The 27,073-nt window shown below is 41.8% G+C and overlaps 1 protein-coding gene and 1 long non-coding RNA gene across 3 annotated transcripts in view; one reads left to right on the top strand and one right to left on the bottom strand.

Moving 5' to 3' along the window:
* The window catches only part of GLI2 (GLI family zinc finger 2), a 338,725-nt gene extending 322,847 nt beyond the window's left edge, over positions 1 to 15,878 (top strand). The window contains exons 13-14 of the mRNA XM_070730027.1: positions 7,177 to 7,513; positions 13,421 to 15,878. Of these exons, the coding sequence (XP_070586128.1) occupies positions 7,177 to 7,513; positions 13,421 to 15,771 (2,688 nt within the window). The 3' untranslated portion in view covers positions 15,772 to 15,878. The remainder of the gene's footprint in view (positions 1 to 7,176; positions 7,514 to 13,420) is intronic.
* A 1,438-nt stretch (positions 15,879 to 17,316) lies between these two features.
* Positions 17,317 to 27,073, bottom strand: part of LOC139159583 (uncharacterized) — a 61,628-nt gene continuing 51,871 nt past the window's right edge. For both annotated transcript variants that reach the window (XR_011557812.1, XR_011557813.1), the window contains exon 5: positions 17,317 to 20,787. This is a non-coding gene — a long non-coding RNA (uncharacterized lncRNA). The remainder of the gene's footprint in view (positions 20,788 to 27,073) is intronic.

Below are 27,073 nucleotides of genomic sequence, written 5' to 3' on the forward strand. Positions count from 1 at the left end.
GTAAACTATACTCCTCAGTAAGACCTCAGTATTTACAGCACCTACTTGACAAAATCATACACTGGGACTGTAATAAACAATTATCATATTTTCTTCAGGGTACAAATATATATGTAGTTTCTAGAACCGCTAAGTTTATAGTCAGGGCTGTTCAGATGAGAATACGTTTTATAGATCATATTGGGGTGGCATGCAAAGGCGATGAACTCACTTAAGAATATTTTATATCAGTATCTTAGATTTGTTTAATATAATCCTTTGCATGAGTTATATTCTCATGTTTTACTACTCAATTTTAGCATATTATACTGCATTTTAACTTATTATTTATTCAAATTCCCTCTATTTTAGCCAATTTTATTGTATTTTAACCAGTCACAGTTTTATGACGACCAATGTGGTCCTTTTCCTTGCTTTGATATGGTCAATTGACTAATCAAATAAAGTTGATATTGTTTGATTGATACGAAGACTCGGGGCGGCTCACAACAATAATAATAACAATGTTACAATGGAAACAAATCTAATATTAAAAAACATCTAAAAAAACCATCATTTAAAAACCATGCAACACACGCATACCATACATAAAATATAAAAGCCTGGGGGAGGTGTCTCAGTTCCCCCATGCTTGGCGATACAGGTGGGTCTTAAGTAATTTGCGAAAGACAAAGAGGGTGGGGGCAGTTCTAATCTATGGGGCGAGTTGATTCCAGATGGCATCCACAACATGTATAACAGATATTTATATGCATAAGCCAAACAAAAAGATGTAAAATTAACGTTTGGAGTTTTTCTCTGAGAATGGGAAAACTGTTTTTCCTGATGACTGAAAAGAGCAGACTAGCTTTTACCTTGCACTGGGATTAAAATTTGATAGGATTCCCAGGAGCAAATCCATAAAATATAATTGTCCACTCTCAGAGACATAATATTTTGAATTTTAATAACACATAAAGCTACAATTTCTTGAATATTTGTCTTTTCTGAAAAGCAGGGGTGGGTTCTAGCTTACCCCACTGCCAGTAGCCTTCATCACGCACAGTGTGGGTGGGTCTGCTCGTGCATGCACAGTCCTAAAAGCCCAGATTCTGCACATGTGCAGAAGCAAAATACAAGATGGTGGCGCCTATGGCACCACCGAGGGAGATGGTCCAGGCTGTTGGAGTAGGGTGTTGCAGAAGCTAGTCTACCCAGATAGCTAGCCAGTCTGCCTCAGACCAGGATATCAGGAACCATTGTCTTGAAGGTAATTGAAGACAAGTACTGCAGAGTTTCTTAGGAAAATGTTTACTTCTTTCGTAGCAAACCTACACTATTTACACTGTAGCTATCTCTCTCTAGAAGTTACTATGCAAAATACTGACAATTCTCTAACTACTATTTTCAGTTACAATATTCAGCTACAAGTCTTCAGCCATGATATTCTTCAGACACCACAAGCCATTATAATTCACAGGCTCCACTAAACCATAAGCCATAAGCCATAAGCCACACCTATGCAAAGGTGCATCACAATATATACTTTTGTCAACCAATCAAAATGTTTACTTCTTTCGTAGCAAACCTACACTATTTACACTGTAGCTATCTCTCTCTAGAAGTTATTATACAAAATACTCACAATTCTCTAACTACAATTTTCAGTTACAATATTCAGCTACAAGTCTTCAGCCATGATATTCTTCAGACACCACAAGCCATTATAATTCACAGGCTCCACTAAACCATAAGCCACAAGCCATAAGCCACACCTATGCAAAGGGGCATGACAGGATATACTTTTGTCAACCAATCAGATTACATTACAATCTGTGGTTTCACCATGACTAAGCAGTTTTACATTGTTAAAGTCATTACACTGATTACAGTTCTCTCTGCAATTTGGAATATTGCGTCAGGTATGGCCCTGTTTCTGACACAACCGGCCATCGCTGGACACATCCCTAAACAGTTCAGCAAGTGGGGGGAATTCCCACTACCAGTTCTATAGAACCAATCTGAACAAGCAGGAAACCACTTCTGGTATAAAGACTTTATTTTTTTGATACCTATGTTCTAAGCAAGACCATAATTATGCTGTACTGTCCATTTGGTTCTCCAAACTATTATGAAAAGACAGTTTGAAGACTCTGTGTGAGAAGCTCCAAACCTGGATTCAAATACAGAGTTCTACTCTCCATTCTTGACACATTCCCCAAATTATATCCACTCTAAATATTTCCCCAAATTACATCCACTCTAAATATCCTAGCAAAGTTGTGATAAACTTTTCTACTCCTGTGACAATTCACCTCAGCATCTGCTCTGCTTTTCTTGCTTTCCTGAATTGTTCCTGTTTAGTTGCAGTATTTAGTGACACAGGCAGGCATACTAACTTGGAAATTTTGTATGAAGACAGGAGAATATTGCAATGAGAAGATAAGCTGAAAAAAAAGTTTGTCTGTTGTGCTCTTCATCTTAATTTCAACTAGACCAGGGGTAGGCAAAGTTGGCTCTTCTATGACACATGGACTTCAACTCCCAGAATTCCTGAACTAGCATGATTGTCGCAGGAATTCTGGGAGTTGTAGTCCACAAATCATAGAAGAGCCAACTGGGACTAGACATTGATGGAGTTTCTCTCCTCTAGCAAGAAAGATGGAGAAGATTGATTAAAATATTAAATAAAACTTTCTTCTTCCCAACAGAACTGTGGAAAAAGACCATACTTGTATGTGAATGAATGTGTGTGGCCTGGTCTGGCTTTATTTATGTGGCTAAAATATGGGCCATGGCATGTTCTTTCCAAAGTAATCAAAAGTAAACAAAACTCAACCACTGGTTTTTTAAAAAATATTGACATTTATCACATGAGACTAATAATACTGACAAATATTTAAGCCATTTATGCAATTACTATAGTAATTATCAATTCTGCAGAATACATTGATTTTACATGACAAGATGACAAGTGCTGAGGCTGAGAAATACTTACCTTAAATTCATTGCAGATATGATTTTAGCCCTATGATATACCAGAAATTGCATTTGAATTAAATACATTGAACTTAATAAAATGTCAATCATAAATAGGAAATGCATTGCCCCCATCCTCCTTGCCTTCCACAAGAGTTTAAAAACTCATCTTTGTCGCAGGCCTGGGGTCATTAGATCTTTCCCCCTGACCAATGAGTGTTTTTAGTGTGATTTATTGAGTGAATGTTAATGAATGTTTTAAAGTCAGAATTTTTAAAGATTTTTAATTATATTAATTGGATCGATTGTATTATTATGTCTTTTATATATGCTGTGAGCCGCCCCGAGTCCTCGGAGAGGGACGGCATACAAATCCAATTAAAGTAAACTAAACATTACTTATGTTTAAATAAGATATACATTTTTAATGGTAGTAATAATAGAAAGAGCTACATTTCACATTCTGTATATTTGAGTGGTGCAAAATACCACTTCAGGACATCTGGGTGAAGGAGTGAAATTATTTCTGGAATTGGATACTCTGAAAATATTTATTTTCTGATTCCTCGTGATGAGACGTCCGTACTGATTGTGTACCAAGGCATGTTGTCACATTTGGATTCTGTAAAGTGCTATATACATTGACGGTAGTGTAAAAAAATGTTATGTTACAGACATTCGAGCAGTGTTTCATCTGTGCCCTGGCTGTTGCTAATCTGCCGTTATTATTATTATTATTTTTGCTTCATGTCTTGTTCCATCAACAATCTCAACCCTCCCCCCTCTGTGTTGTCTGCGTTCTAACAACCTGTTCTTTCTCCTCTCTTAACTTTTTCTACTCAACTTCACAAGGACAGTCGGTACTAAGGTGAGCAAATACCCTGTCTTTGTCAAAGTCTGTTACAAAAGACATAATGTGCTTTGTCCAGTGTGCGTGTGTGTGTGTGTATAAGCAAACCAGCTGTGTGATTGGTCTCCATAGAGTTTCTGCAGGAGTTAAGATGGCCTGTTTGGAAAAGCAGCTGTAGTTAAGTATCTGTTACAGTGATGTGTAATTCCTTCTTTCTCATCATTTCTATGTTTGGCATTCCACAAGTAAACTAACTATCCTATTGAGAACCCAACACTGTAAAATTCATTAGACAAATCCTCCCTGGCCCAAAATATATGGGAATTCCTCAATTCAAGACACAGTGTGGAACAGGCAATCGATTCTCTTCTGAATGAAATTTTCAGCTTTACACTGTGGTGTAAATGTATGCTTTCAGCAAACTAAGTACAGGTGAATCTCGCCTTAATACCACAATGGAGCCCAAATTTTTTGTTGCTAAGTGAGACAGTTTTTAAGTGAGTTTTGCCCCATTTCATGACCTTTCTTGCCACTGTTGTTAAATGAATCACAGCAGTTGTTCAATTAATAACATGGTTGTTAAGTGAATCCACCTTCCCCATTAACTTTGTTTATCAGAAGGTTGCAAAAGGTGATCACATAACCCCAGAACACTGCAGCCATCATAAATACGGACCACTTGTCAAGTGTCTGAATTTTGTTTGTGTGACTACAGGGATGCTATTATGTCCTAAGTGTGAAAAACGGTCATCTCACTTTTTTTCAAAGTACATTGTAATTTTGAACGATCACTAAATGAATTGTTGCAAGTGGAGAGCTACCTGTAGTGCCACTTGCCATTTATATATGATATTTTAAGAAGTGACAGAAAAATTATCTCATTACTGTGTTCATGTTAGCCAGGTCCCTCTAGTTATAACAACATTATTATGGTTGAGCCACAGTGGCTCAGTGGTAGAGTGCAGTACTGCAGGCCAATTTTGCTGACTGCCAGCTGACTGCAATTTGGCAGTTCAAATCTCATCAGGCTCAAAGTTGACTCAGCCTTGCATCCTTCCGAGGTGGGTAAACTGAAAACCCAGATTGTTTGGGATAAAATGCTGACTCTAAACTGCTTAGAAAGAGTTGTAAAAGCACTGTGAAGCGGTATATAAGTCTAAGTGCTATTGCTAAGTGCTATCATAGCATTGGACCTCTTTGATTATGAATTACATGGTGAGCATCCTCTTGCTAGAACATTTCACCTTGAGAAAAGGCTTCTTTTTCCTGTGCATTTACAAAATAATCTTTGTTCATAAGAAAATCCACTTTGATAAATAAAGCATAGTAGGCAGAACCGCCTGTTTAGTCCTCAGGAACAAATATTGTGCTTAAAAACAGAGAAAAGTCAATTCAACTCAGGGGTTAGCTAGCCGTTCCCGTCTATAGCCATAGAGGGCCAGCGGTCATAAATCACAATGCCATGGGTCAGGCAGCGAAAGAAAACAAAGCAGCCTTCCTTTGAGGGAGCCAACACAGGACATTTAACTTTTATTGCAGATAAATTACTTAATGTGAAATGTAATTCCTAATAAAAAACATTTACCAAACCCAGGCCTGCAAATCATGCCCTTATCTGCTTACAAAGACTGTCAGCCAAGCATGCTGCTTGCCTTTGAAGCAAAAGGCATATATGGTGCCTAAAGCATTTCGGGTTTGATTCTGCCGCAGATAAACCAGCACATTGTAGAAGAGGAAATCTACTCAGGTTCCAGGTTTATCTGACAGAGTCATCAAGAGCTTAACTTTTCTTGAGAGAGTACATATAATTCTTTGCTAACAAAAAAAGAAAAAGCAAACCCGCCCCCTTGGCTTTTAGCTCCCTGCTGTTTACATACCACTGCTTTAAAAAGTCATAAAAATCATTTCAGTGGCTTAACTGATGGAAAATCCTGTGTCCACATTACAGTGCCATCACCCTTATCGGCAATAATAGGCCCATTGACTTATCAGGTAATGAGGATTTGTTTACCTAGAGGACAGACCTGGTTTCCTTTTGTTCATTTGTTTTCTTATTTTGGCAAATACAGTCGGTATACGGAAAAAAGATTGTTTCAGTTGTTAATTTCTAAGGAAAATGTTTAATGGAATGATATACTTTAACTTTTATATATTTTTTATTTTTTTCCTTTGTTCTGTAAATCTTAGTATTGTTGTGTATGTTTCTTTTTCTTTCTTTTTTGTTGTTTGTATGTATGTTTGTTTTATTTTAAATTTTTAAATTTCAATAAAAACCATTTTTAAAAAAAGAGGACAGACCTGGCTTAAATTAAAATTGCAATAGACTTGAATACACCGAATTTCAGTACTGAAGACAGACTTAATTTTTTTCTAGGTTCTCCCTCTGGTGCTAATTTAAATCTGAGAATATTTAGTATGATGCCTAAGCTTAAGTCAATAAAATATTTTGGTTTATTCAAATTTGTTATAGCTGCCCAACTCCAATGGAATTTGGGCAGCAAACAGGACCAAAACCTGCATAAAAACAAAATATAAAACCACACGGACAGACTAGATTAAAATGGTCAATACAAAACACACACACACTAATCCCAGGCCTGAGATCAAAACAAGGTTTGGAGAACACAATCTGAACTTTCAGAAAGAAAAATTAAAAGTTTCTAGGGTAAGCAACACAATTCTTAAGATGGCGTACTGCAATAGGCACTGTAAAGCTTTCTGATTTTTTTTCTTTGTCTGCAGGGGAATTATTTAATCAGTTAAAATGCTTTTTTTTTAAAAAAAACACCTTACATGGTTTAGTTAAGAAAGTCCTCCCCCTCCCTGGTAAGATTTATTTACTTGGGCCCTGAAAGCATCTATAATTTATAGCTAATTTCTGACATGTTCAGATAGAGACCAGAAATATTTCAATCTTCTCAATGCTATTTTTCCTTATTTTCATTTACTCACACTGCAGTTTAATTTAAGGGAGTATTAACTCATGGGATTTTTGTCAACACATCCCAGTCCAATATATTTTGTGATGATGTCCTGGACCAATCACCAATTCAATCATTTGGGTCATCACAGCCAATCAAATTAAAATATAATATGGGGAAATGCGGCAGAGGAGAATACAAAGTAGGGGGAATGAAAAACAAAGATGTACCAACATGCATAGTAATCAAAGGAATTTCAAAACATTCCAAATTATTAGCAGAATAAATAGTATATTTCCTAGGAATTCATTAGGTTGTCTTGTCTGTGATGATTTTGCGGTGAATTGTGAACTGGAGCCACTCTGAGTACAGCCTTTGTCTATAGAGCTAACCAGGGAAAAACCTGGATTGTCTTCAATTGGTGATGTTTTTCTTTCCTTCTTTAAGATGTATCAGTCCAGTCCTGGTGGCCAATCATCATGCAGCAGTGAACCATCACCCCTTGGGAGCATCAACAACAATGACAGTGGAGTGGAAATGAACATGCACAGTGGGGGAAGTCTGGGGGACCTGACTGTGTTGGAGGATAATACTCCTGTTGTGGACTCGACAGTCTCATCGGGCAATTCAACTGTCAGTCTTCAACTAAGGAAAAACATGACAGCAATGCAACGCCTTGAGCAGCTCAAGAAAGAGAAACTCAGGACAGTGAAGGATTCTTGCTCATGGGCAAATCCAGCACCACAAGTCAAAAACAGCAAGCTGCCTCCCATCCCAGGAAATGGTAAGTCAGCCTATTAAATGTTGTTGAAAAAAATCAAAACCAGAAGCACACACAGATAACTGATTCAGCTGGATTCATTAACTTCTTTATAAACATAGTAACATCTCAATTTACAATCCCATTAGCAGATTATTCCTTCAAATAAACACATTTCAGCAGAGCAGTACAGAAAGGACAGAGAACAAGCCTACTAGAGTGGTACCTCTACTTACGAACTTAATTTGTTCTGTGACCAGGTTCTTAAGTAAAAAAGTTTGTAAGAAGTAATTTTTACCAAAGAAATCAATGTAAAAGCAAATAATGTGTGCGATTGAGGAAACCACAAGGAGGGTGGAGGCCCTGTTTCCTCCCAGGAGATTCCTGGAGAGGCCCCATGGAGGCTTCTCCCTGCCTTTTCCAGCCCCGTTTCCTCCCAGGAGATTCCTAGAGAGGCTCCTCCGAGGCTTCTCCCCACCTTTTCTGGCCCTGTTTCCTTCCAGGAGATTCTCGTTTTTGTCAGGTTTCAGTCCTCGGAGAGGGGCGGCATACAAATCTAATAAATAAATAAAGAGGCCCCACGGAGGCTTCTCCCTGCTTTTTCCAATTACAGTTTCGGAGGCTCAGGTTTGTAAGTGAAAAATGGTTCTTGAGAAGAGGCAAAAAAATCTTGAACACCCGATTCTTATCTAGAAAAGTTCGTAAGTAGAGGCGTTTGTAGGTAGAGGTACCACTGTATTTGATATGTATCCAACAGTGTTTCTGAATATCTTTCCTGTCCCCTTGCAAGATTTTGCTTCCTGCACATACTCAGAAGCAAAAAGATGCTGGGACGTGCTTGCACGCAAGACACCCAAAACTGCGCATGCAGATCAACTTTTACTCCTACTGCAGCGTCCTTTACCGTTCCAGTAGGAACCTACTACTGATCACATTATAGTATTGCTTTTGTGAGTTTCTTATCCGTTATGACAACCGGTGCATGAGATAGAAAGTCAAAAGTATAGGACAACATGAAAGAGAATGCACTCCAAATTATTTATTTTATTCGACTTCTCTGCTGCTCAATCCTGAAGGACTTCTACCTAGACCAAATAGACATTCTATTCCAATGTTCAATATTCCAGTTTTTTCTGTCCTCTTGAAAAGTAACGTGCAGGTTCACACTTGAAACAGAAAATGGGGATGTGCAACCAGCATCTCTTGGGATGTCTCAGTCTTGAAAGAGATAACATATTGCATTATACTTGAAGGTTTCTTGACTTGCAGCAAATGAACAAGGATATCGGGATGGTAGCCAGTTTTGACATATAAAATTACGATTTGTACAGATACACTTGGGGGGGGGGGGTGTCTAATTTATGGACTATAAAATTAGTGCATTCCAAACACTTACAAAGCAAAAAAATATCATTTCAATTTAGCCCAGTTAACCCATTCAAAATATGTCCCAAAGGTGCTTTTTTGGGAGGCAACTGGACTTTCTTGTTTTTCCTTGAAGATGTTTCCCTTCTCATCCAAGAAGCTTCTTCAGCTCTGACAAAAAAAGTCCAGTTGCCTCCTGAAAAAGCACCTTTGGGACAACCATGACCTGGATGACTGAGAATCTCTACAAACCATTCAAGATAGTCCTCATTCAACAACTAGTTATTCATTCAACAACTAGATATGACTGTGTGTATGTATTTTATCTACTGGGTTGTTGTTTTTTTAGACTTTGTAATGTAAAACTGTTATTTTAGATTTTAATTATTAGATTTGTTACCATGTATTGTTTTATCACTGTTGTGCGCCGCCCCGAGTCTACGGAGAGGGGCAGCATACAAATCTAATAAATAATAATAATAATAATAATAATAATAATAATAATAATAATAATAATAGTTGCTTAGTGATTTTGTTGCTTTGTCAAGTTATGACACTCCCCCAAAACTACTTATAACCTGGTCCAGAGTCCCATGACTGCATTTTGGGTTTTTGACAACCAGTTTGTCAGGGTTCAATCAGCTGACACAGTTCACCTTAAGAGCAAGTTGAGGTGCTCCATGATCATGTAACTATGATTCCCACCATTTTTATTTGGTTTCTGGCAAAACAAAATGCCTACAGGCATACATGACAACTGCACCATTCACTTAATGACTATGACCAAAAAAAAGTCATTAAATCGTACACTTGTTATGTCAGTGCCTTGACTTACAACTATTACGTCTTACATCAGAAGTTCCAGGATCCATTAGAGTCGTAAGTTGAGAACTACCTGCACAATAATATAAATGACTAATATATCATGATTCCCTGAAAATACGACCTATCCCAAAAACAAGTCCTAACCTGATTTTCATGCCTGTGCTTAATATAAGCCCTACTCCAAAAATAAACCCTAGTTAAGCCCCGTCCACCATCTCGTTGAAAGAGGTGAAGTGAGATGCATATGTAAAAATCAAGCTTCGGGTCAGGGGATAGAGTTGCCCCAGGCGCCCTATATTCACTTACCTAAAGATCTCTGCAGTAAGGCCCCCCTATGCCCCAACACCTGTCACGCCACTACCTGACTTCTGCAGCATCTTGCAGCCAGGCACCATGTGGTGCATTGCACTGGGGCCGCCGCTTGTAGTAGGACACTGCATGGCAGAGGATGCTGCATGGTGTATCGTGCCAGTACCACTGCATACACAATGGCTCAACATGCCCTGCAGCTCCTGCCACAAGCGGCAGCACCACACAATGAGTCATGCAGCATCTGGCCAAAAGCAGCGAACGAAGTCAGGTAGTGGTGCAATAGATGTCAGAGTTTGGGAAGCCTAGCCTCGGTGGTCCTAGGGCAGTGATGGCGAACCTATGGCATCGGTAGGTGGCATGCAGAGTCATATCAGCTGCACGAATCCCAGCGACCGGTTAGGTCCCACAGAGTGGGTCTTCTCCGGGTCCCGTCGACTAAACAATGCCGCTTGGTGGGACCCAGGGGAAGAGCCTTCTCTGTGGCGGCCCCGGCCCTCTGGAACCAACTCCCCCCAGAGATTAGAATTGCCCCCACCCTCCTTGCCTTTCGTAAGCTACTTAAAACCCACCTCTGCCGCCAGGCATGGGGGAATTGAGATGCTCTTTCCCCCTGGGCCTTTACAATTTCATGTATGGTATGCCTGCATGTATGTTTGGCTTTTTATATTAATGGTTTTTTTAATCATTTTTAGTATTTATTGGATTATTATTGTACATTGTTTTATTACTGTTGTTAGCTGCCCCGAGTCGCCGGAGAGGAGCGGCATACAAGTCCAATAAATAAATTAAATAAATAAATAAATATCTGCTGGCATGCGAGCCGTTGCCCTAGCTCAACTCCGACGTGCATGTGTGTGCCAGCCAGCTGATTTTTGGCTCACACAGAGGCTCTGGGAGGGCGTTTTTGGCTTCCAGAGAACCTCCAGGGAGGATGGGTGAGGGCATTTTTACCCTCCCGCAGCTCCAGGGAAGCATTTTGAGCCTGTGGAGGGTGAAACACGAGCTTACTGGGCCCACCAGAATTTGGGAGACAGGACATTTCTGGCCTCCAGGGGTGGGAGAAGCTGTTTTCTCCCTCCCCAGAGATTGAATTATGGGTGTCGGCACTTTGACATGCACGATAGCATGCACGCTCTTTCGGCACCTGAGGGAAAAGAGGTTTGCCATCACTGTCCTAGGGTAAACTGATAAAACATCCCCCCAAAATAAGACCTGGTGCTTATTTGGGGGAAAACATGATAGAAGTTTTATACAGTGAACAGAATAGAGTAGAATTGAATTGAATTGAATTGAATTCTGTATTGGCCAAGTGTGATTGGACACACAAGGAATTTGTGTCCAGTGCATAAGCTCTCCATGTACATACAAAATAAGACCTGGTGCTTATTTGGGGGGAAACATGGTAGAGGTTCTCTAGGTTAGCAAGAGCAGAATGAAACCTGCCTTACAAGTTTTATTTTATTTATTTATTTTATTAATTAGACTTCTATGCCACCCTTCTCAACCAACTTAGGGCGATGCACAGCATAATAAATATGATGTACAATATAATGTATAGAAATCTAATTATTTAAAAATACTATAAAACAAACACATTTCTAAAAAGGCCCCATCTATTCCAACACAATCATCCACATTCACCCAATCCAATCACTCATGGTATTGGCTGGAGCTAATCTTACCACTCACGGCCCCCATGCCCACTGGCAGAGATAGGTCTTCAAAGTCTTGCGAAAGCCCAGGATAGAGAAGGCAGTACATATCTCTGGAGGGAGTTCATTCCAAAGGGCCAGGGCTGCCACAGAGAAAGCTCTTCCCCTAGGTCCCACCAGATGACATTGTCTGGACAACGGGACCTGAAGAAGGCCGGCTATGTGGGACCTAACCAGCCGCTGGGATGAATGAGGTAGAAGATGGTCCCGTCTTACCTCAGTCTTACCCTGTTATCTTGAACAAATTTTCTAATTCTTTGATAAATATTTTCTGATCTCAGTCCATTACCCTTAGACCAGTGTTTCCCATCCTTGGCAACTTGAAGATATTTGGACTTCAACTCCCAGAATTCCCTAGCCAGGGAATTCTGGGAGTTGAAGTCCAAATATCTTCAAATTGCCAAGGTTGGGAAACACTGCCTTAGAGTCATATGGGAAATTTAAAAAAACATGAAATTGGCATAGTTTGTTTTTTTTAAAAAAAAATGGGCATTCTTTCTGTTTTTAGGCACCAAAATAGCAGCTTATTGGAGTATTATGGACATAAGAGGTATAGATGAATGCCATAATTTCAATTAAGAAATTAAACACCCTTTCCTAAGTACATATTTGCAGTCTTCAGTTGCACTAATTCAAACAACTCATTTGTCCATAACCCTTTTTTAATTCTGACAGTCTGTTTCTAAAAATATTACTACTCAAATTGTTTATTTGTTAATTCAAAGAGGCCAAAGCAATCGGTTTTATTACTGATTGTCATTACTGTCTTTCTTGATCATCTGTGTTTTATGCTGTGAATAGAATAGAATAGAATAGAGTTGAATTGAATTGAATTGAATTCTTTATTAGCCAAGTGTGATTGGACACACAAAGAATTTGTGTCCAGTGCATAAGCTCTCAATGTACATACAAACAACAAGTGATATATCGTGATCATAATCATAAAATGCAATAATCATAAAGCACAAAATACAACATTCAGTGATAGTCATAAAATACTAAATAAAAGCAATCAACACAGATTATATGTTACAATGTGGACGGACAATAGTTTTCTTTGCCAATTTTGTTGGAAATAATTTGGAAGACAACAATGGGTCTTCCAGACCACTTTCCATTTTCAAATTTTCTACATGTGTGAGCTAGATAAGTACAGTGTTCCCTCGATTTTCACGGGGAATGCATTCCGAGACTACCTGCGAAAGTCAAATTTCCGCGAAGTAGAGATGCAGAATTAAATACACTATTTTTGGCTATGAACAGTATCACAAGCCTTCCCTTAACACTTTAAATCCCTAAACTGCAATTTCTCATTCCCTTAGCAACCATTTAGATTATTACTCACCGTGTTTATTTATTAAAGTTTATTAAAAAAATATTTATTAAAGGCAGATGAAAGTTTGGCGATGACGTATGATGTCATCGGGTGGGAAAAACTGTGGTATAGGGGAAAAAACAGCAATTTATTAATTAATATTTTTGAAAAACTGTGGTATAGCAGTTTTGCGAAGTTCGAACCCACGAAAATCGAGGGACCATTGTATTCAACATTTATTTATTTATTTATTTGTTTGTTTATTTATTTAATTGGATTTGTATGCCGCCCCTCTCCAAGGATGGTAATGGTATTGTTTGTATCCAAGTACAATAATGAGATCCCTTTCTTTTTAATCACTGACCAATAGTCTTACTTTCTTTCTTTCACATTTTCTTTCAGGTTGTCTGCTGGACAATATGCATGGCACCTCTACAATGTTGCCTAACCCAAGGATAAATGAGCTATCGATCAGTGAAATTACCATGTTAAACCAACTAGCCGAACGCCGTGACAGCTCAACCAGTACCATCAGTTCGGCCTACACAGTCAGCCGCAGATCATCAGGAATATCCCCTTACTTCTCCAGCCGCCGTTCCAGTGAAGCTTCCCAATTTGGAAACCGCCCTAACAACATAAGCTCTGCTGACTCCTATGATCCTATTTCCACCGATGCCTCTCGCAGGTCAAGTGATGCCGGTCAATGTAACGGGGTCTCTGGTCTCCTGAATCTCACCCCAGCTCAGCAGTACAGGCTGAAAGCTAGGTATGCTGCTGCCACAGGAGGCCCACCGCCTACGCCATTACCTAACATGGAAAGAATGACCCTGAGGAATAAAATCTCTCTCCTTGATGGTTCAGAGCCTGCTTTTCCTTCGTTTCGCCTCCCTCCAGGGCCAAGGCGTTCCAGCGACAGCAATGCTTATGTGTATGGGACATCGCCTGCATTCTCTCATGAAGTGCCTAGAAATAGTGCAAGACGGGCAAGTGACCCAGTAAGGAGGCCTGTTGGAGACCCAAGTTCCCTTCCTAGAATCCATACTTTCAATAGCACCAACAGCATGAATTTTCTTCACGCTCATGTAGACAGAAGACAATTCAACCTTCCCGTCTTTCCATATTCAGACAGGAGCCTTGCTAGGCACGTGTATTCCCCACGGCCCCCAAGTATTAGTGAAAATATTGCCATGGAAGCAATGCCTGGTGAGGCAGATAATTCTGTAGGAGATGACGACATTGTCCTACCTGATGATGTGGTACAATACATCAAATCTCAGAACAACGGGATTGCCCCAGAGAACTCTTCTACAGGGTATGGCAGTGAAATGCAAAACTTCCAAGCAAACGCAAAAGTGCAAAATAACAATGCATTAAACCAGCGCAGAATGGCTGTTCCAGATCTGAATATGAACCATTCAACCTCTGTTGGTGGCGGATGCCAAATAAACTATGGAGCCAACTCTAATTTGCCTAAAAATAACATGCCGGTCCAGTGGAATGAAGTTAGCTCAGGAACTGTTGATGTACCCCCTTCTCAAGCAAAACAGCAGTTACCTCAGCGGAACCTAGCTGTATTCCATCAGAAGCAAAATTTTGGTCAGTATCAGAACTTCAACCAACAGCAGTTGCAGGCAGGCCAAAACAATATGAATGGGAATCTGCAGCAATTTGTACAAAAAAATGGAAGCATGGATGGACAGAGGCTCAATTGCATGCACTTAAAGCAGCAGCAGGTAAATCCAGGTTCTAGTAACAACCTAGACCTGAACTCCCATGGGGTGTTCAACCAAGTTCATCAAATGCTAAGTCCAAATACGATGGGTGGTGATGCCACCCAACTTTCTCCTTCCTGTAATAACATGACCATGAAGCCTGCATTCCACGTTCATTCTCAGCAATTAGATAATGTGGCTAACCCCATTTCAGGAGTTAGCAATGACAGAGAATATGTAGTGCACAGCCAAGACCTGCAAGAACCAGGGTATCAGCAGAGCTATTCATCTCAGTCAAGCCATATGAACTTCATGACACAAGAGGATTTCCACCAAGCTTCTGCGTTAATAACCTCAAACCAACCAAACTTTGAGCCACAACAGAATACAATTGGTACCGTTGGACAGAGTTTCACTTCCTCAATGGTGCAACCTCACCCTCCACCTAATCCTAATCCAGGAAATAAGCACCAAGGAGTCCGTGCTGGGCAGCAGTTGGGATACGTGAGAATATCTCACCCAATAAATGATGTGAGTTCAGGGCAGCAAAGGGCACACTCTTCCCCCAAGAGAACGACTGGTGTAGGATCGTTGCAACCACAATTTAACTGTAATATGAGGGAAGGCCATTTGATGCACTATTATGGTCAAATACATATGTATGAACAAAATGGGAATGTCAACAACCAAACAGATTACCATGTCAGACAACAATGTGCGCTGAACACCAAACCAGCCACCATGCCTTCCCCTGGTACCAATCAAGTTTCTAGCACAGTGGATTCTCAGGGTCCGGAATCTCCTCAGATAGATTTTGATGCTATCATGGATGATGGCGACCATTCAAGTCTGATGTCAGGAACCTTGAGCCCTAGCATCCTGCAGAGCCTCTCTCAGAACTCTTCTCGCCTTACAACTCCCCGAAATTCTCTGACGCTGCCAGCTATACCAGCCGGAATTAGCAACATGGCAATAGGGGACATGAATTCTATGCTGACCACCCTGGCAGAAGAGAGCAAGTTTCTTAACATGATGTCTTAATGCATAAAGCACAAATGGTACCTCTAGACATATCCAGAGATTATGTGCTGGGAAACGTTATGAATGTGGTTTTCTTTATTAAAAAAAAAAGGAAAAGGGGAAAAAAAGTTTCCATAGAGTAGACTTTTACAAATATTAAAACATATTAAGGGAATTCCAAGTAAGAAAAGAAATATCTTTGTACAAACATGCATAAACTATATTTTTGAAAAAAGCACTGAAAGGATGCACTTCTAGTATTATTTTGGTGCTTGGTTTTGTTTTTGTTTTGGGGAAGTGCTGAAAGATGCCATCTTAAAGTGCTCTAAAGTGCTCTCCTTCTTAAAGTGCTTCTAAAGTGTGTCACCATTTGTAAAAGGTAGACACATTGAGAATCCTTTCAAAAACCTGACTGCCATTGCCACCTTCCCTTCCCTTGTTAACTTGCAAAGGGTTAACGTTTCTTCAAACCATCAACCTCAAAATCAAATGGCACTTTGCCAGTTGTGGGACACTCAAAAGCCATGTGTTAAAATAATCAATGTTTCAAATGAAGCTTTACTTTTTGCAATCTTTTTTTGGCTTTCCCTTACCTATAGCTGCAAATATGTAATGTCTTGTCCTCCCTAGCGAAATTTAACCATATGCAAAGCCATACTATAATGCTTCATGCTTTGCTTATGACCAGTTGTGCATGCATGTGCAGACACACACATACACACACACAAGTCAGTATTACAGCCAGTATCGCTCCTTGTATCTTGCAGCATAGCTGAGAATCAGCTTTGAGGCAAATTACCTTACTGTGCATTAGCAGCTGAGACATCTAGGCATCCGTTGTCCAATAATGTCAGATAAAGTGTGTATTGCCAGAAGCATATATAAAATAAAAAAGCATTTGTGTCAGGCAACACTATGTTGCTAAAAAGACATTTGAGAGAGACACGCTGATGGGGAAATAGAAAAAGCGGAATAGCCTATTAGGTTTTGGTTTGTTTGCTTTTTCTAATCAGAGGCTATCATGGAGAATGTAGTGGAGGTTTGAAAAACCAAACTAATTTTAAAATACAGTGGTACCTCTAAGTAAGAACTTAATTCGTTCCGTGACCAGGTTCTTAAGTAGAAAAGTTTGTAAGTAGAAGCAATTTTTCCCATAGGAAACAATGTAAAAGCAAATAATGTGTGCAAAACCGTTAGGAAAGAAATAAAAGTTCAGAATTTGGGGGGGAGGAGGAGGAGAAAGAAGAGGAGGAGGACAGTCACTGCCAAAGGAAGAAGGTGAGGTGAGGGGAATTTAAAAAAATCCAAAACTTCAAGGCTTAAAAAAAAAAAAGAGGGACTCTGAGACAGCGAGGAGGAGCACGCGCCTCCCATACACCCAGTGCGAGGCTGCCTCCCATATACTATGCCAGAGAGAGAAACCCAGGGGGAATGGCAGGAAACTGGCCAGGCCTTCGTGCCGCTCTCAAATTTCCTGGGAAATTTTTCCGGGCTCAGGTTCTTAAGAAGAGCCAAAAAAATCTTGAACACACGGTTCTTATCTAGAAAAGTTCTTAAGTCGAGGTGTTCTTAGGTAGAGGTACCACTATATTGTAGGAAAAATAATCCCTACCATGCATGGTGTGAAACACAAATCACTCTGAGTCTCTATTGACTTCACTTTGGAAATGCTCATACAGAAAGAACAGTCCTGGAGTTTGTTACGTATGACATAAAATATGATGCTGCAGAAATGTGTACATTTTTATATCATAAAATTTGTTCGTTCCTCCCAGTTATGTGTTCTATCAATTAATTACACACTGCATGGATTAGCTCTGACTGATATGTCACTTTGGAGGTGGCCAACTGGCTTTGATAAAAATGATCTTCTGTTTGCTTAGCCAGTTGTGATGTCATTATTGTGAGATTATAAACTGCTCAGAGTTCCCTGGAAAAGGGAGAGCACAGAAAGAAAATAATTTAAGCACAAAATTAATAAATGATGCCAGGCACCTCTCCAAACCCACACTAGGAACTGTAAGTGGCATAATCTCTTGAAGGCTTAGTGTAACTGCTTTGAAGACCTTCCCATATTGCCTAACAAGGAGATTCAACAGCAGTCCTTCAAAAAGGTCTTCTGCGTCTTTTCCATTAGGCACAGATGAAATGGGAAGGTCCTCGAAAAGCCAAACTGACAATATAACATGATAGAGTAGTAGAATGGTTCAGTGCTAAATGCTCATCAAGTTGAACTCATAAAAATGAAGAGTGCTATTATAAGAATGGCAAATTTGTAGTCAGTATTATGGCATCTAAGTTGCCATCCAGTTGCCATGTATTTAGCTTACATATACTATTTATATACCTAACCCCTCCAGTAAGAAGAGATAGTACATCCATTCCTACTGTCCCCTCTCTCTCTTAAGATACTTTTTTTTGCTGTCAGTAAGCAGTTCCTGCCAAAACTGCATGTCATCCAGAAGTATTTGCAGTGCAAAATTCATAAATTAATTCATGCAAACCAATGGAGTTTTCTTATGCATTTATCTAATAGAATTTTGGAAAGAGAAAATTATGAGATCAGACAATCATTAAGGGCAGAAATCCCAGCCAGGAAAAGCTTGGGAAAGAAATAGAACATGAAATTTGGCAGTTGCCAATTGCAATACAGGGTAGGGTGAATATCAAATGTAGAAACCTTGGTGTATCAAGGTTTGCCTTTTTTTATAAAGGGGATTCGGAGATTTGAGTTAAAGTATTCAAACCCAAATCAGGGGCACTACATATCAACATACATCAGTATCTGTCTAGCCAACATTTCTGGGTAACTGCTGATAAAACAAAGTTCACTCTCTCCTATACAGCTCCTGCTTTTCCAAATCTGCTTCAGATGGTTAAAGTTTATCTAAAACGGGTTTGAGGGCACACCAAAAAGAGGAGCACAAGAGACAACAACAGTAAAAAAAGGAAAGTCCAGTTGTCTTGTGTGACGTTACAGTTAGCTCTATGGGTTTTATGGTTCAGCAGAATTATAAAAGCATAGCTGTAAAAGGATGATGTATTATAAATTCCCCACTTTATATATTTATACATTTGATTAGAGTGACTTGTTTCATTATTTATTTTTGAACTTTTAAAAAGTGTGATGTAAACCCAGTTCTTTAAAGAAACAGGGCCCCCAAGAATGTCTGTGCTCATATATTTTTTTCCTATCAGTATTCTGTATCAGAATCTGATCCCTTTCCAGTGCCATTTATACACCTTGTAGTTTCTACCTTGGAAATACACAGTCAGGCAAACACGAGTCTGATTAGGATGATTTGAATATGGATCAAGCATATGGACATAAAGTCAAGCCAGTGACACTTCTCCCTACCTCTTTCCATACATAAAGTATGGAAGTTTTGAATAATCATGTTTACATCAAGAAATGCCAATATATGAACTGGTTCTCACCTTAGCATAGAAGTGTAAGTCCAATTTAATCACTAGCTAAGCAGGTGATGGATGACTGTTTCACAGCTTTTCCTGAGTCTAATGTTTAGTGGCATAGAAAAGGAAACTTTTTTCTTACATCAGAGTTTATAGTGGCAAAATTTTCTGGATACTACCATATCCATTTCTTATTAGTTATTCTTTTCTTTGCCTGTACATTTTTAAGTGTCATCAAGAAAAATCACTTTAGTTATGCCTTTCACCATGTTAAAGGTTAACCTCAGAATATGTTTACTTAGGTGTCCCAAGAAAACCTATTTAGTTCTCCAAAACATTATTATTCCTTTAAAAAAAATCATAATGGACAATGGAAGACTTAAAAGTAGACAAAAGGGAGAGACGACTACAGATGTTCTTCTCAATACATCTAAATATTGCACATCTTAAGGCAGGACAGGAAAGTTATATTTTTTTTAAAAATGAATTCAGTTCTTTCAATAGGATGACAGTGTTGGTATTGACCTACTGATATGGGCCTTTCAGATCTGTTCATAGGACCATGCTCAAGTGATAATTGTGTAGCATTACACACAAGATTTGGTCCCCATCACTTAGAATTGTCTTGATATAGAATAACAGCACAAAGTTTCAAAGAGCTAAGAAGATATTGGACATCCCACAAGCCATCAGGATGCCTAGTTGCAGGAATGTATACTGATATGAATCCCAATAAGCATTAACAAATGCAAACACAAACAATTTGTCCATTATTTTTTTCACCTTGTCCATGGTGGTCTCCCTTTATTTACTGAAATAGTATTATAACAAAAAAAACACCTGGCTCTGTATATATTCTGTATAGAAGGCATTCATTATTAATAAGAGTACTGTAGCTGAATTGTTCTGCCTTTATATCTCCAGGAGCTTTTTATCTGTTTTCTACATCATACGGATGGCAGTCATATGCTAAAACTGTATATAAATGTTTTGTACATTAAAAAAAGTAATTTTTTTCATAATTTCTGTCTTTATTCATTATTGTTCAGGATGTGTCATGAAAGAAAGGCACAAAACTCTGTATCAGTCCACATTACATCATTAAATTTTGTAAGCATTTATCTCTATTTTAAATATTTATACAGCCGCACATTTTATATCAAACACTGAGCAGCTTCCAATCAGCAATTAAAACTATCAATAATGAAACAACATATTAATATATTAAAACCATAAACATTAGAAGTTAAACTTTTTATATGCAGTCCACTATAGAATCTTGCTTATTATTAAGCTTATAATAAGCTTAATTATATAGCATGAATTTGACACACAATTTACAACTCTTTGCAACTCAAAGAAGTACTGCAAGATCGGACGACTTGGCCCATTCGATTGCCAGTGGATAACTGGACTGAATAGATATCATCATCATCATCATCCAAGCATCTCACTAGGCTGCTGGCATTGACTGCAACTCTTTATTTAATCTGGAGAGATGAACAAAATGGGAATCCACTGCTGTGTATTATCAAAGGGGGCAAAAGTTCTGCCTGGTGACTGGTACATTTTGCCCATCCTTGTAAATCTTCTCTTTCCCAGTCCATACATCATTTTACAGACCTATTGTGGGTTGGATAAAATTGAAGAAAGTTAATTATTTATTCTTCCATACTGTGTGAGAGATCCTTGGCTATTCTAGAGTAAATCCTGTTAGTATTAAAGTTTATGCAAGCAAGTTGAATGAATACCATATTTTTGGAGTATAAGACGCACCTTTGTTTTGGGGGAGGAAAACAAGGAAAAAAGACCTCTGCCTCCCAGCAATTTGCCAAACAGCAAACAGCACATTCTGTGCATGTGGGCCGGAGCCATAGAAATACAGTAGTAAGGAATTGGAAAAATGTACATTATGGCAGTATGTTAAATCTCAGAAAGTTTTCTTAGATGTAATCACACTAATTCTTCCTAATTATTTAAACAGATCTACTCCAAATATGACTAAGTGAGGGTTTAACTCAGCTGCCTTATCTTAATACTAATACAGGACACTGTTGCGTTTCAGATTATACTTTTCCAGAACTTTAAAATTGATGTGGCTTTCTGGAAGTATTCTCTGCTATTTAAAAGGTTTTTCCTTTGTTTGTTTGTTTGTTTGATTGATTGATTGATTGATTGATTGATTGATTGATTTCTATGCTGCCCAATCCCAAAGGACTCGGGGCGGCTTACAACAGCAGTACAAATAAAATAAGAATAAATACAAAACAGTAAAAGAAGTCAAACAATTAACTGATGTTAAAACATAACAAATTTAAAAAAAACATTAAAAGGTATTATAAAAAGAAAATCATACTCATATACATACACACCATTCTTACAGTTGGCCATCAAGCTGTGAATTATTGGCCCCCAGGACTGTCGGCAAAACCAGGCCTTCGTAGCTTTGCAAAAAGCCAGCAGGGTGGGAGCAGAACGGATGTCGTGGGGAAGATACAATAGCACTGGGCCTCTTCAGATCAAGCATTTATTTAAAAAAATCTTCTTCATTTTGTTAAGTTATGTAGAACAATATAAAGCAATCTTTAAAAAAATAAATCTAATAATTTCAATAATTCTATAGGCATTTATAGTTATTGACTAACCTTGTAGCAAAAAACAAACAGCCAGTTTCTGCACAGTCTGATCCCTCCAGCAATTGCCTCATGCAGCTTTAGTTTCACTTTCATTTTAGCATGTGAGCTTGTCCAACTTCAATTAATCAGCTGAGTGTCGGGAGGCAGATAATCAGTGGCTTGTACTAATCAGTCTCTGCTGCTATTTGCAGCAAGGAGGTAAATTGCTGGCAGGCAGAGACCAAAGAAAGGGGATGGATGGGTGGGGCTACATTTGGTATATAAGACGCACCCAAGTTTTCACCCACTTTGGGGGGGGGGGGTTAAAAGGTGCATCTTATACGCTGAAAAATATGGTAGCCATCAGGAAGAGCAACATAACATTGTCCCATGCCTAAAAGTTGCACTTGTGGAAAAAAAGCAATTAATTTTAATAAACATTGGTATTAAGGAGATCATAATGTCCCTTTGTTAAAAGGACATTATAAATAAACGTTTATTATTATTATTATTATTATTAAAGGATAACTCCCAAAAAATAACAGATTCAGATTCAGTATGGATTCTGTCTGTTATTATCCACTGAATTATAAATGACAAATTTGGTGATGTGGTCATAAAAGAGAATGGCCATCCTCCCTTCAAATGTCTAATGTTCTCTCTTTCTACTTCAAGGAACCTTGTTCCTGAATAACAGAGAATTGCACCTGGAGGATAGGCTGCATTATAAATCCACAAAACATTTTCCAGTAAATTGTATGGATGACAATTTACGGCCAAGCAGATCTTTCTGCTGACAGCTATTTAACGTGTAAATAAAACAGCTGAAGAAAACAAACTTGTCTTCTCTAAGTATAATTTCTTCCTGCAGAATTTATGTTTCAAGTAAAATCTGCGAACTACCCATTTAAATATGTGGCTGTAAAAGTAACAAAACAAACAAGACCAAGTGAAGTTCATAAATAGAGGGTTAATCCTGACTTGTTAGATTATACTTGCATATGGAACTCCAACAAGAGTTAGTTACAAACTTAATTTACTGGGAAAACTCTGTGTTTGGCTTTTTTGGCAGTGGAAGAGTTTTCAAAGCTATTCTGAGGATGTCACCGCCTCCTCTTAAACTAAGGTATGATTTGCAGAAGAGACGGAGTAACGACACGGACACCAGAGCTGGATTTAAACTTGGGTCATTTTTATTAAAATAAATTTGCATAATTTATTAATTAAATTAGCATGAATTAGCATAAATTTGCATAAATCAACATATTCAACTATGACCCGGAAACAGTGGACCTGCAGGGTCAAACAAACACTTCTGGGGCGGAAATGACGTAAAAGGTCAACATTCCTGGGCAACTAAGGGCGTAGTCGATGCTGGTCCAGGTGAGGGACCTCTCCCTCACCTGAGACCCTGCCATGCACTCGCATGAGGGGGGTCCCGCCGGCTCACCCCTACCCTGGGACTTCAATAGCGGGACCCAAAGACAGGTTCCCCCCAAGTGCGCAGGTAGCACCCACCATGAGCTTGGAGAGAACCTGTCAATCATCCCCAAAGATGCCCAAGGGAGAACGCGCAGTTGCTGAACCACCACCCAGATTTCCGCCCCTAACCTGCCACGGAGCGGGGGTCAGATCTCTATCTTGGCCCCCCGACTCCCCCCTCTAACTGCGCCAGCTCACGCAGAGACACTGCAGGTCCTGTAAGAAAGTGGTGTTCCTCAGATCTGACAGAGGAAGACCAGCAGCCAGGTAAAGCCACAGCTGATCTATGGTGATGCGGGGATGGGCCACAACCACCCCGCCTAACCCTCTGACTACCGTACCCAGGGCCTTAACTCCCTTCCTAACCCGGTGAAGGGCCCTAAGGGAAATGGCGTCCCACCAAGCGATCCCCGTGAGGATCTCGACCACCCCCCTGCGTGGGGGGCACACAGTGTGAAGCCACCGCAGGCAACGCGAGCCTGGCAGATCTGAAGTAGACCCCCAGGCCCAAACAGGTCCTTGCCACCGAGGTGCAAGACCCACCACCGGGGCGCCGCCAAGAATGCAGCCCTCCCAGTACCATCTGGGCGCAGCAATGGGATGCCGCCCTCCCAGCACCAACTGGGCGCAGCAATGGGATGCCGCCCTCCCAGCACACATCCAGGCACAGCAATGGGATGCCGCCCCCGGCACTAACTGGGCGCAGCAATGGGATGCCGCCCTCCCAGCACCGCTGGGCGCAGCAATGGGATGCCGCCCTCCCAGCACACATCCAGGCACAGCAATGGGATGCCGCCCCCGGCACTAACTGGGCGGAGCAATGGGATGCCGCCCTCCCAGCACCAACTGGGCGCAGCAATGGAATGCCGCCCTCCCAGCACACATCCAGGCGCAGCAATGGGATGCCGACCCCCGGCACCGACTGGGCGCAGCAATGGGATGCCGCCCTCCCAGCACCAACTGGGCGCAGCAATGGGATGCCGCCCTCCCAGCACACCTCTGAGCGCAACGATGGGATGCCGCCCCTGGCCACCGACTGGGCGCAGCAATGAAATGCCGCCCTCCCAGCCCCACTGGGGGCAGCAATGGGATGCCGCCCCCCGACACCACCTGGGCGCAGCAATGGGATGCCGCCCTCCCAGGACCAACTGGGCGCAACAACGGGATGTCGCCCTCCCAGCACCTCCTGGGCGCAGCAATGGGATGCCGCCCTCCCAGGACCACCTGGGCGCAGCAATGGGATGCCGCCCTCCCAGCAATAGCGGTAGAAACGCCCGTCCCACCGCACACCCCGTCTCCCCGCCAGACAACAAGGACCCAGCCGCCACGACGGCAGGGTCCCCACCCCCGACGGTACCTTGTTGCTGAGTGGTCTCGGAGCGCTCATGACCCAAAGCAACACCCTCGGTTGCGTCCTGGCGGGGTCGAAAAGAAAGGGACCAAAGGGGAACCTGGCCTAAGATCTTACCTCGGACCCTCAACAGGCCGTTCGTACCCTAAAACAGGCCGTTGACCGCCAGCGGTCGACTTCCCCGAATCCTCCGTATCGGGAACGCCGTTACCGCACTAGTGGCAGCGCCTCTCGAGAACAACGTTCCCTAATGGCGGGATCCATACTTGGCCTGGCCAAACCCTACATACTAGCACCCACCTAACTGAGGTAATGAGGTGGAAGGTACCAAATGACCTGACGGCCTGCGATAAGGCCCTGGCCCAACCTTCCGGCACCGTCACGATGCGGAAGTCACCGTAAATCAATAACCCCGCCCCCGCCTTAGACAAAAGGCGAAGCCGGCCAACCTGGACCATAATAGTCCTAACTGAAAGGCCACGCTGCCTAAGCTGGACACAAATATGGCCGGGTACACAACTGGGGCAGGCCAGCTATAGGGGTAACCCGTATACTGCCTGCAATCCCCAAACTCTTCACCTGCCTGCTGCTAAGCCCCCCAGAGTGCCAGACACTCCCGAGAGTGCCGTAGCCCAGCAAGCCCCTACTCTCCACTGCCCAGGAGCCCACCCAGGCTCCAAAGGTGGACAGGAAAAAACCTCTGGCGACACACGTGCCCACGGGGCCAGGGTCCGAAACCGGGACAACCGACCACGGGACAAGGCGTCAGCAACCCCGTTATCCAACCCGGGGACATGCCAAGACACAAACAATGTGTTCAGGGACAGGACCTGTGCACCAAATGGCGGAAAAGCCGCATGACCCTGTCATTCTTGAGGACAGGGCGTTCACAACGTGGACAACCACAAGGCTGTCGCACCAAAATGCACAGTCTTGCCCTAAACTGCTCACCCCAAAGCTCTAGGGCCACTATCAAGGGGAAGAGCTCCCAAAAAAGGTCAAATCCTTAACCACGGCAGAGGCCCTCCATTCTGGAGGCCACGCAGACCAGCACCGCTGGTCACCTAACACCCTGCACCTAACACAGGTCCCCGCAGCATCAGAACACAACTGCAATTCAGCTTCCAAAGAAGCTCTTGCCTCCAAAAAGACAACCCCTTAAAACTTTCTAAGAACTCCCGCCACACGCAGAGGTCAGCCCTGACCCCTGCACATAAGCGGGTACGATGATGGGGCAAACGGAGCCCCCTCATCGCAGCATATAACCACCTAGAAAAAACCCTGCCCGGCACCACGACCCGGCGGGCAAAATTAAGTATCCCAACTAGTTTCTGGAGCTGCCAAAGGGTGACCTTCCTGCAGCCCAGAACCGTACCCGGGTTATCCCTAATTTTAGTCAACTTGTCCAGGGGCAATCTAGAAGATTGCACCTCTGAGTCCAAGTCAATACCGAGGAAGGTAATCCCGGTGGCGGGGCCCTCGGTCCCCGCAGGGGCTAAGGCACCCCCAACAGAGCCAAAGGGCTTCGAAGACCCGCAGCAGAGCAAAGCAGTGCTCTGCCCGCGTAGTCCCCGCCACCAAGAAACCCTCGAGGTAGTGAACGCCGAGCCCAGACCGCTGCGCCTCCTGAGCGCCCACTCCAATAAGGTGCTCGAGCTCGCCCAAAAGAGAGCATGAGACGGAGCCACCCGTGGGTAAAACCCCGACCACATAAAAACACCTATGAAATGGAAGCCCAAAAGCCCGAAGCCGTCCGGGTGCATGGGGAAGAGCCGGGATGCTGACTTAATGTCGCATTTATCCATAAGGGCTCCAACCCCACACTGCCTTACCATGGCCACGACCGCATCAAAGGATGCGAGCCGGACTAAATAAAGTTCGTCAGGAACGAAATCCTTCACTGACTCCCTTTTAAGAAAAGACAAGTGGTGAATCAACCTAAATTCATCACCCACCTTGCAGGGGACCCCCCTAATGGGGAGACCCCAAGATTCGGGAAGGGCGGCTCCGGGAAGGGCCCAAGGTCCCTCCCCATGTCCACCTCTTATGCTATTCCGGACCGAACAATGCCGTCATGCCCCACAACCAACCTGTGGTTGTTGAACCCAAAGGCTTGCTCGAACCCATGTAAGGGATCCTGAATCCCTTGGAGAAACCTAGCAAGAGAGCGGCCGCTCTCGAGCGAGGGTGGTCGTCCCTCAACCAACCCCAATGTTGTTGTTGTTGTTGTTTTGTAAATTAATTGGGCAGGGCCCAGCTTTCCCCCCAGTAGGTGGGGTTTGTACCCTGGACCCCTTCCCCTCCTAACCGTCCCCTTTTAGGGGCAGGGGCACATTGAAGCGGCATGGGAGCCCCGCCTTCCCACACGCATGGCTGTACATACAAAAGGGGGGAAACAAGCCCCTCTGCAGCAAACCCATGACATGCAGAGAACGGGTCCCACACTGTGGTGGCCCCCATG

Source organism: Erythrolamprus reginae, chromosome 1, assembly GCF_031021105.1.
Source record: "Erythrolamprus reginae isolate rEryReg1 chromosome 1, rEryReg1.hap1, whole genome shotgun sequence".
In the NCBI taxonomy this organism is placed as follows: domain Eukaryota; kingdom Metazoa; phylum Chordata; class Lepidosauria; order Squamata; family Dipsadidae; genus Erythrolamprus; species Erythrolamprus reginae.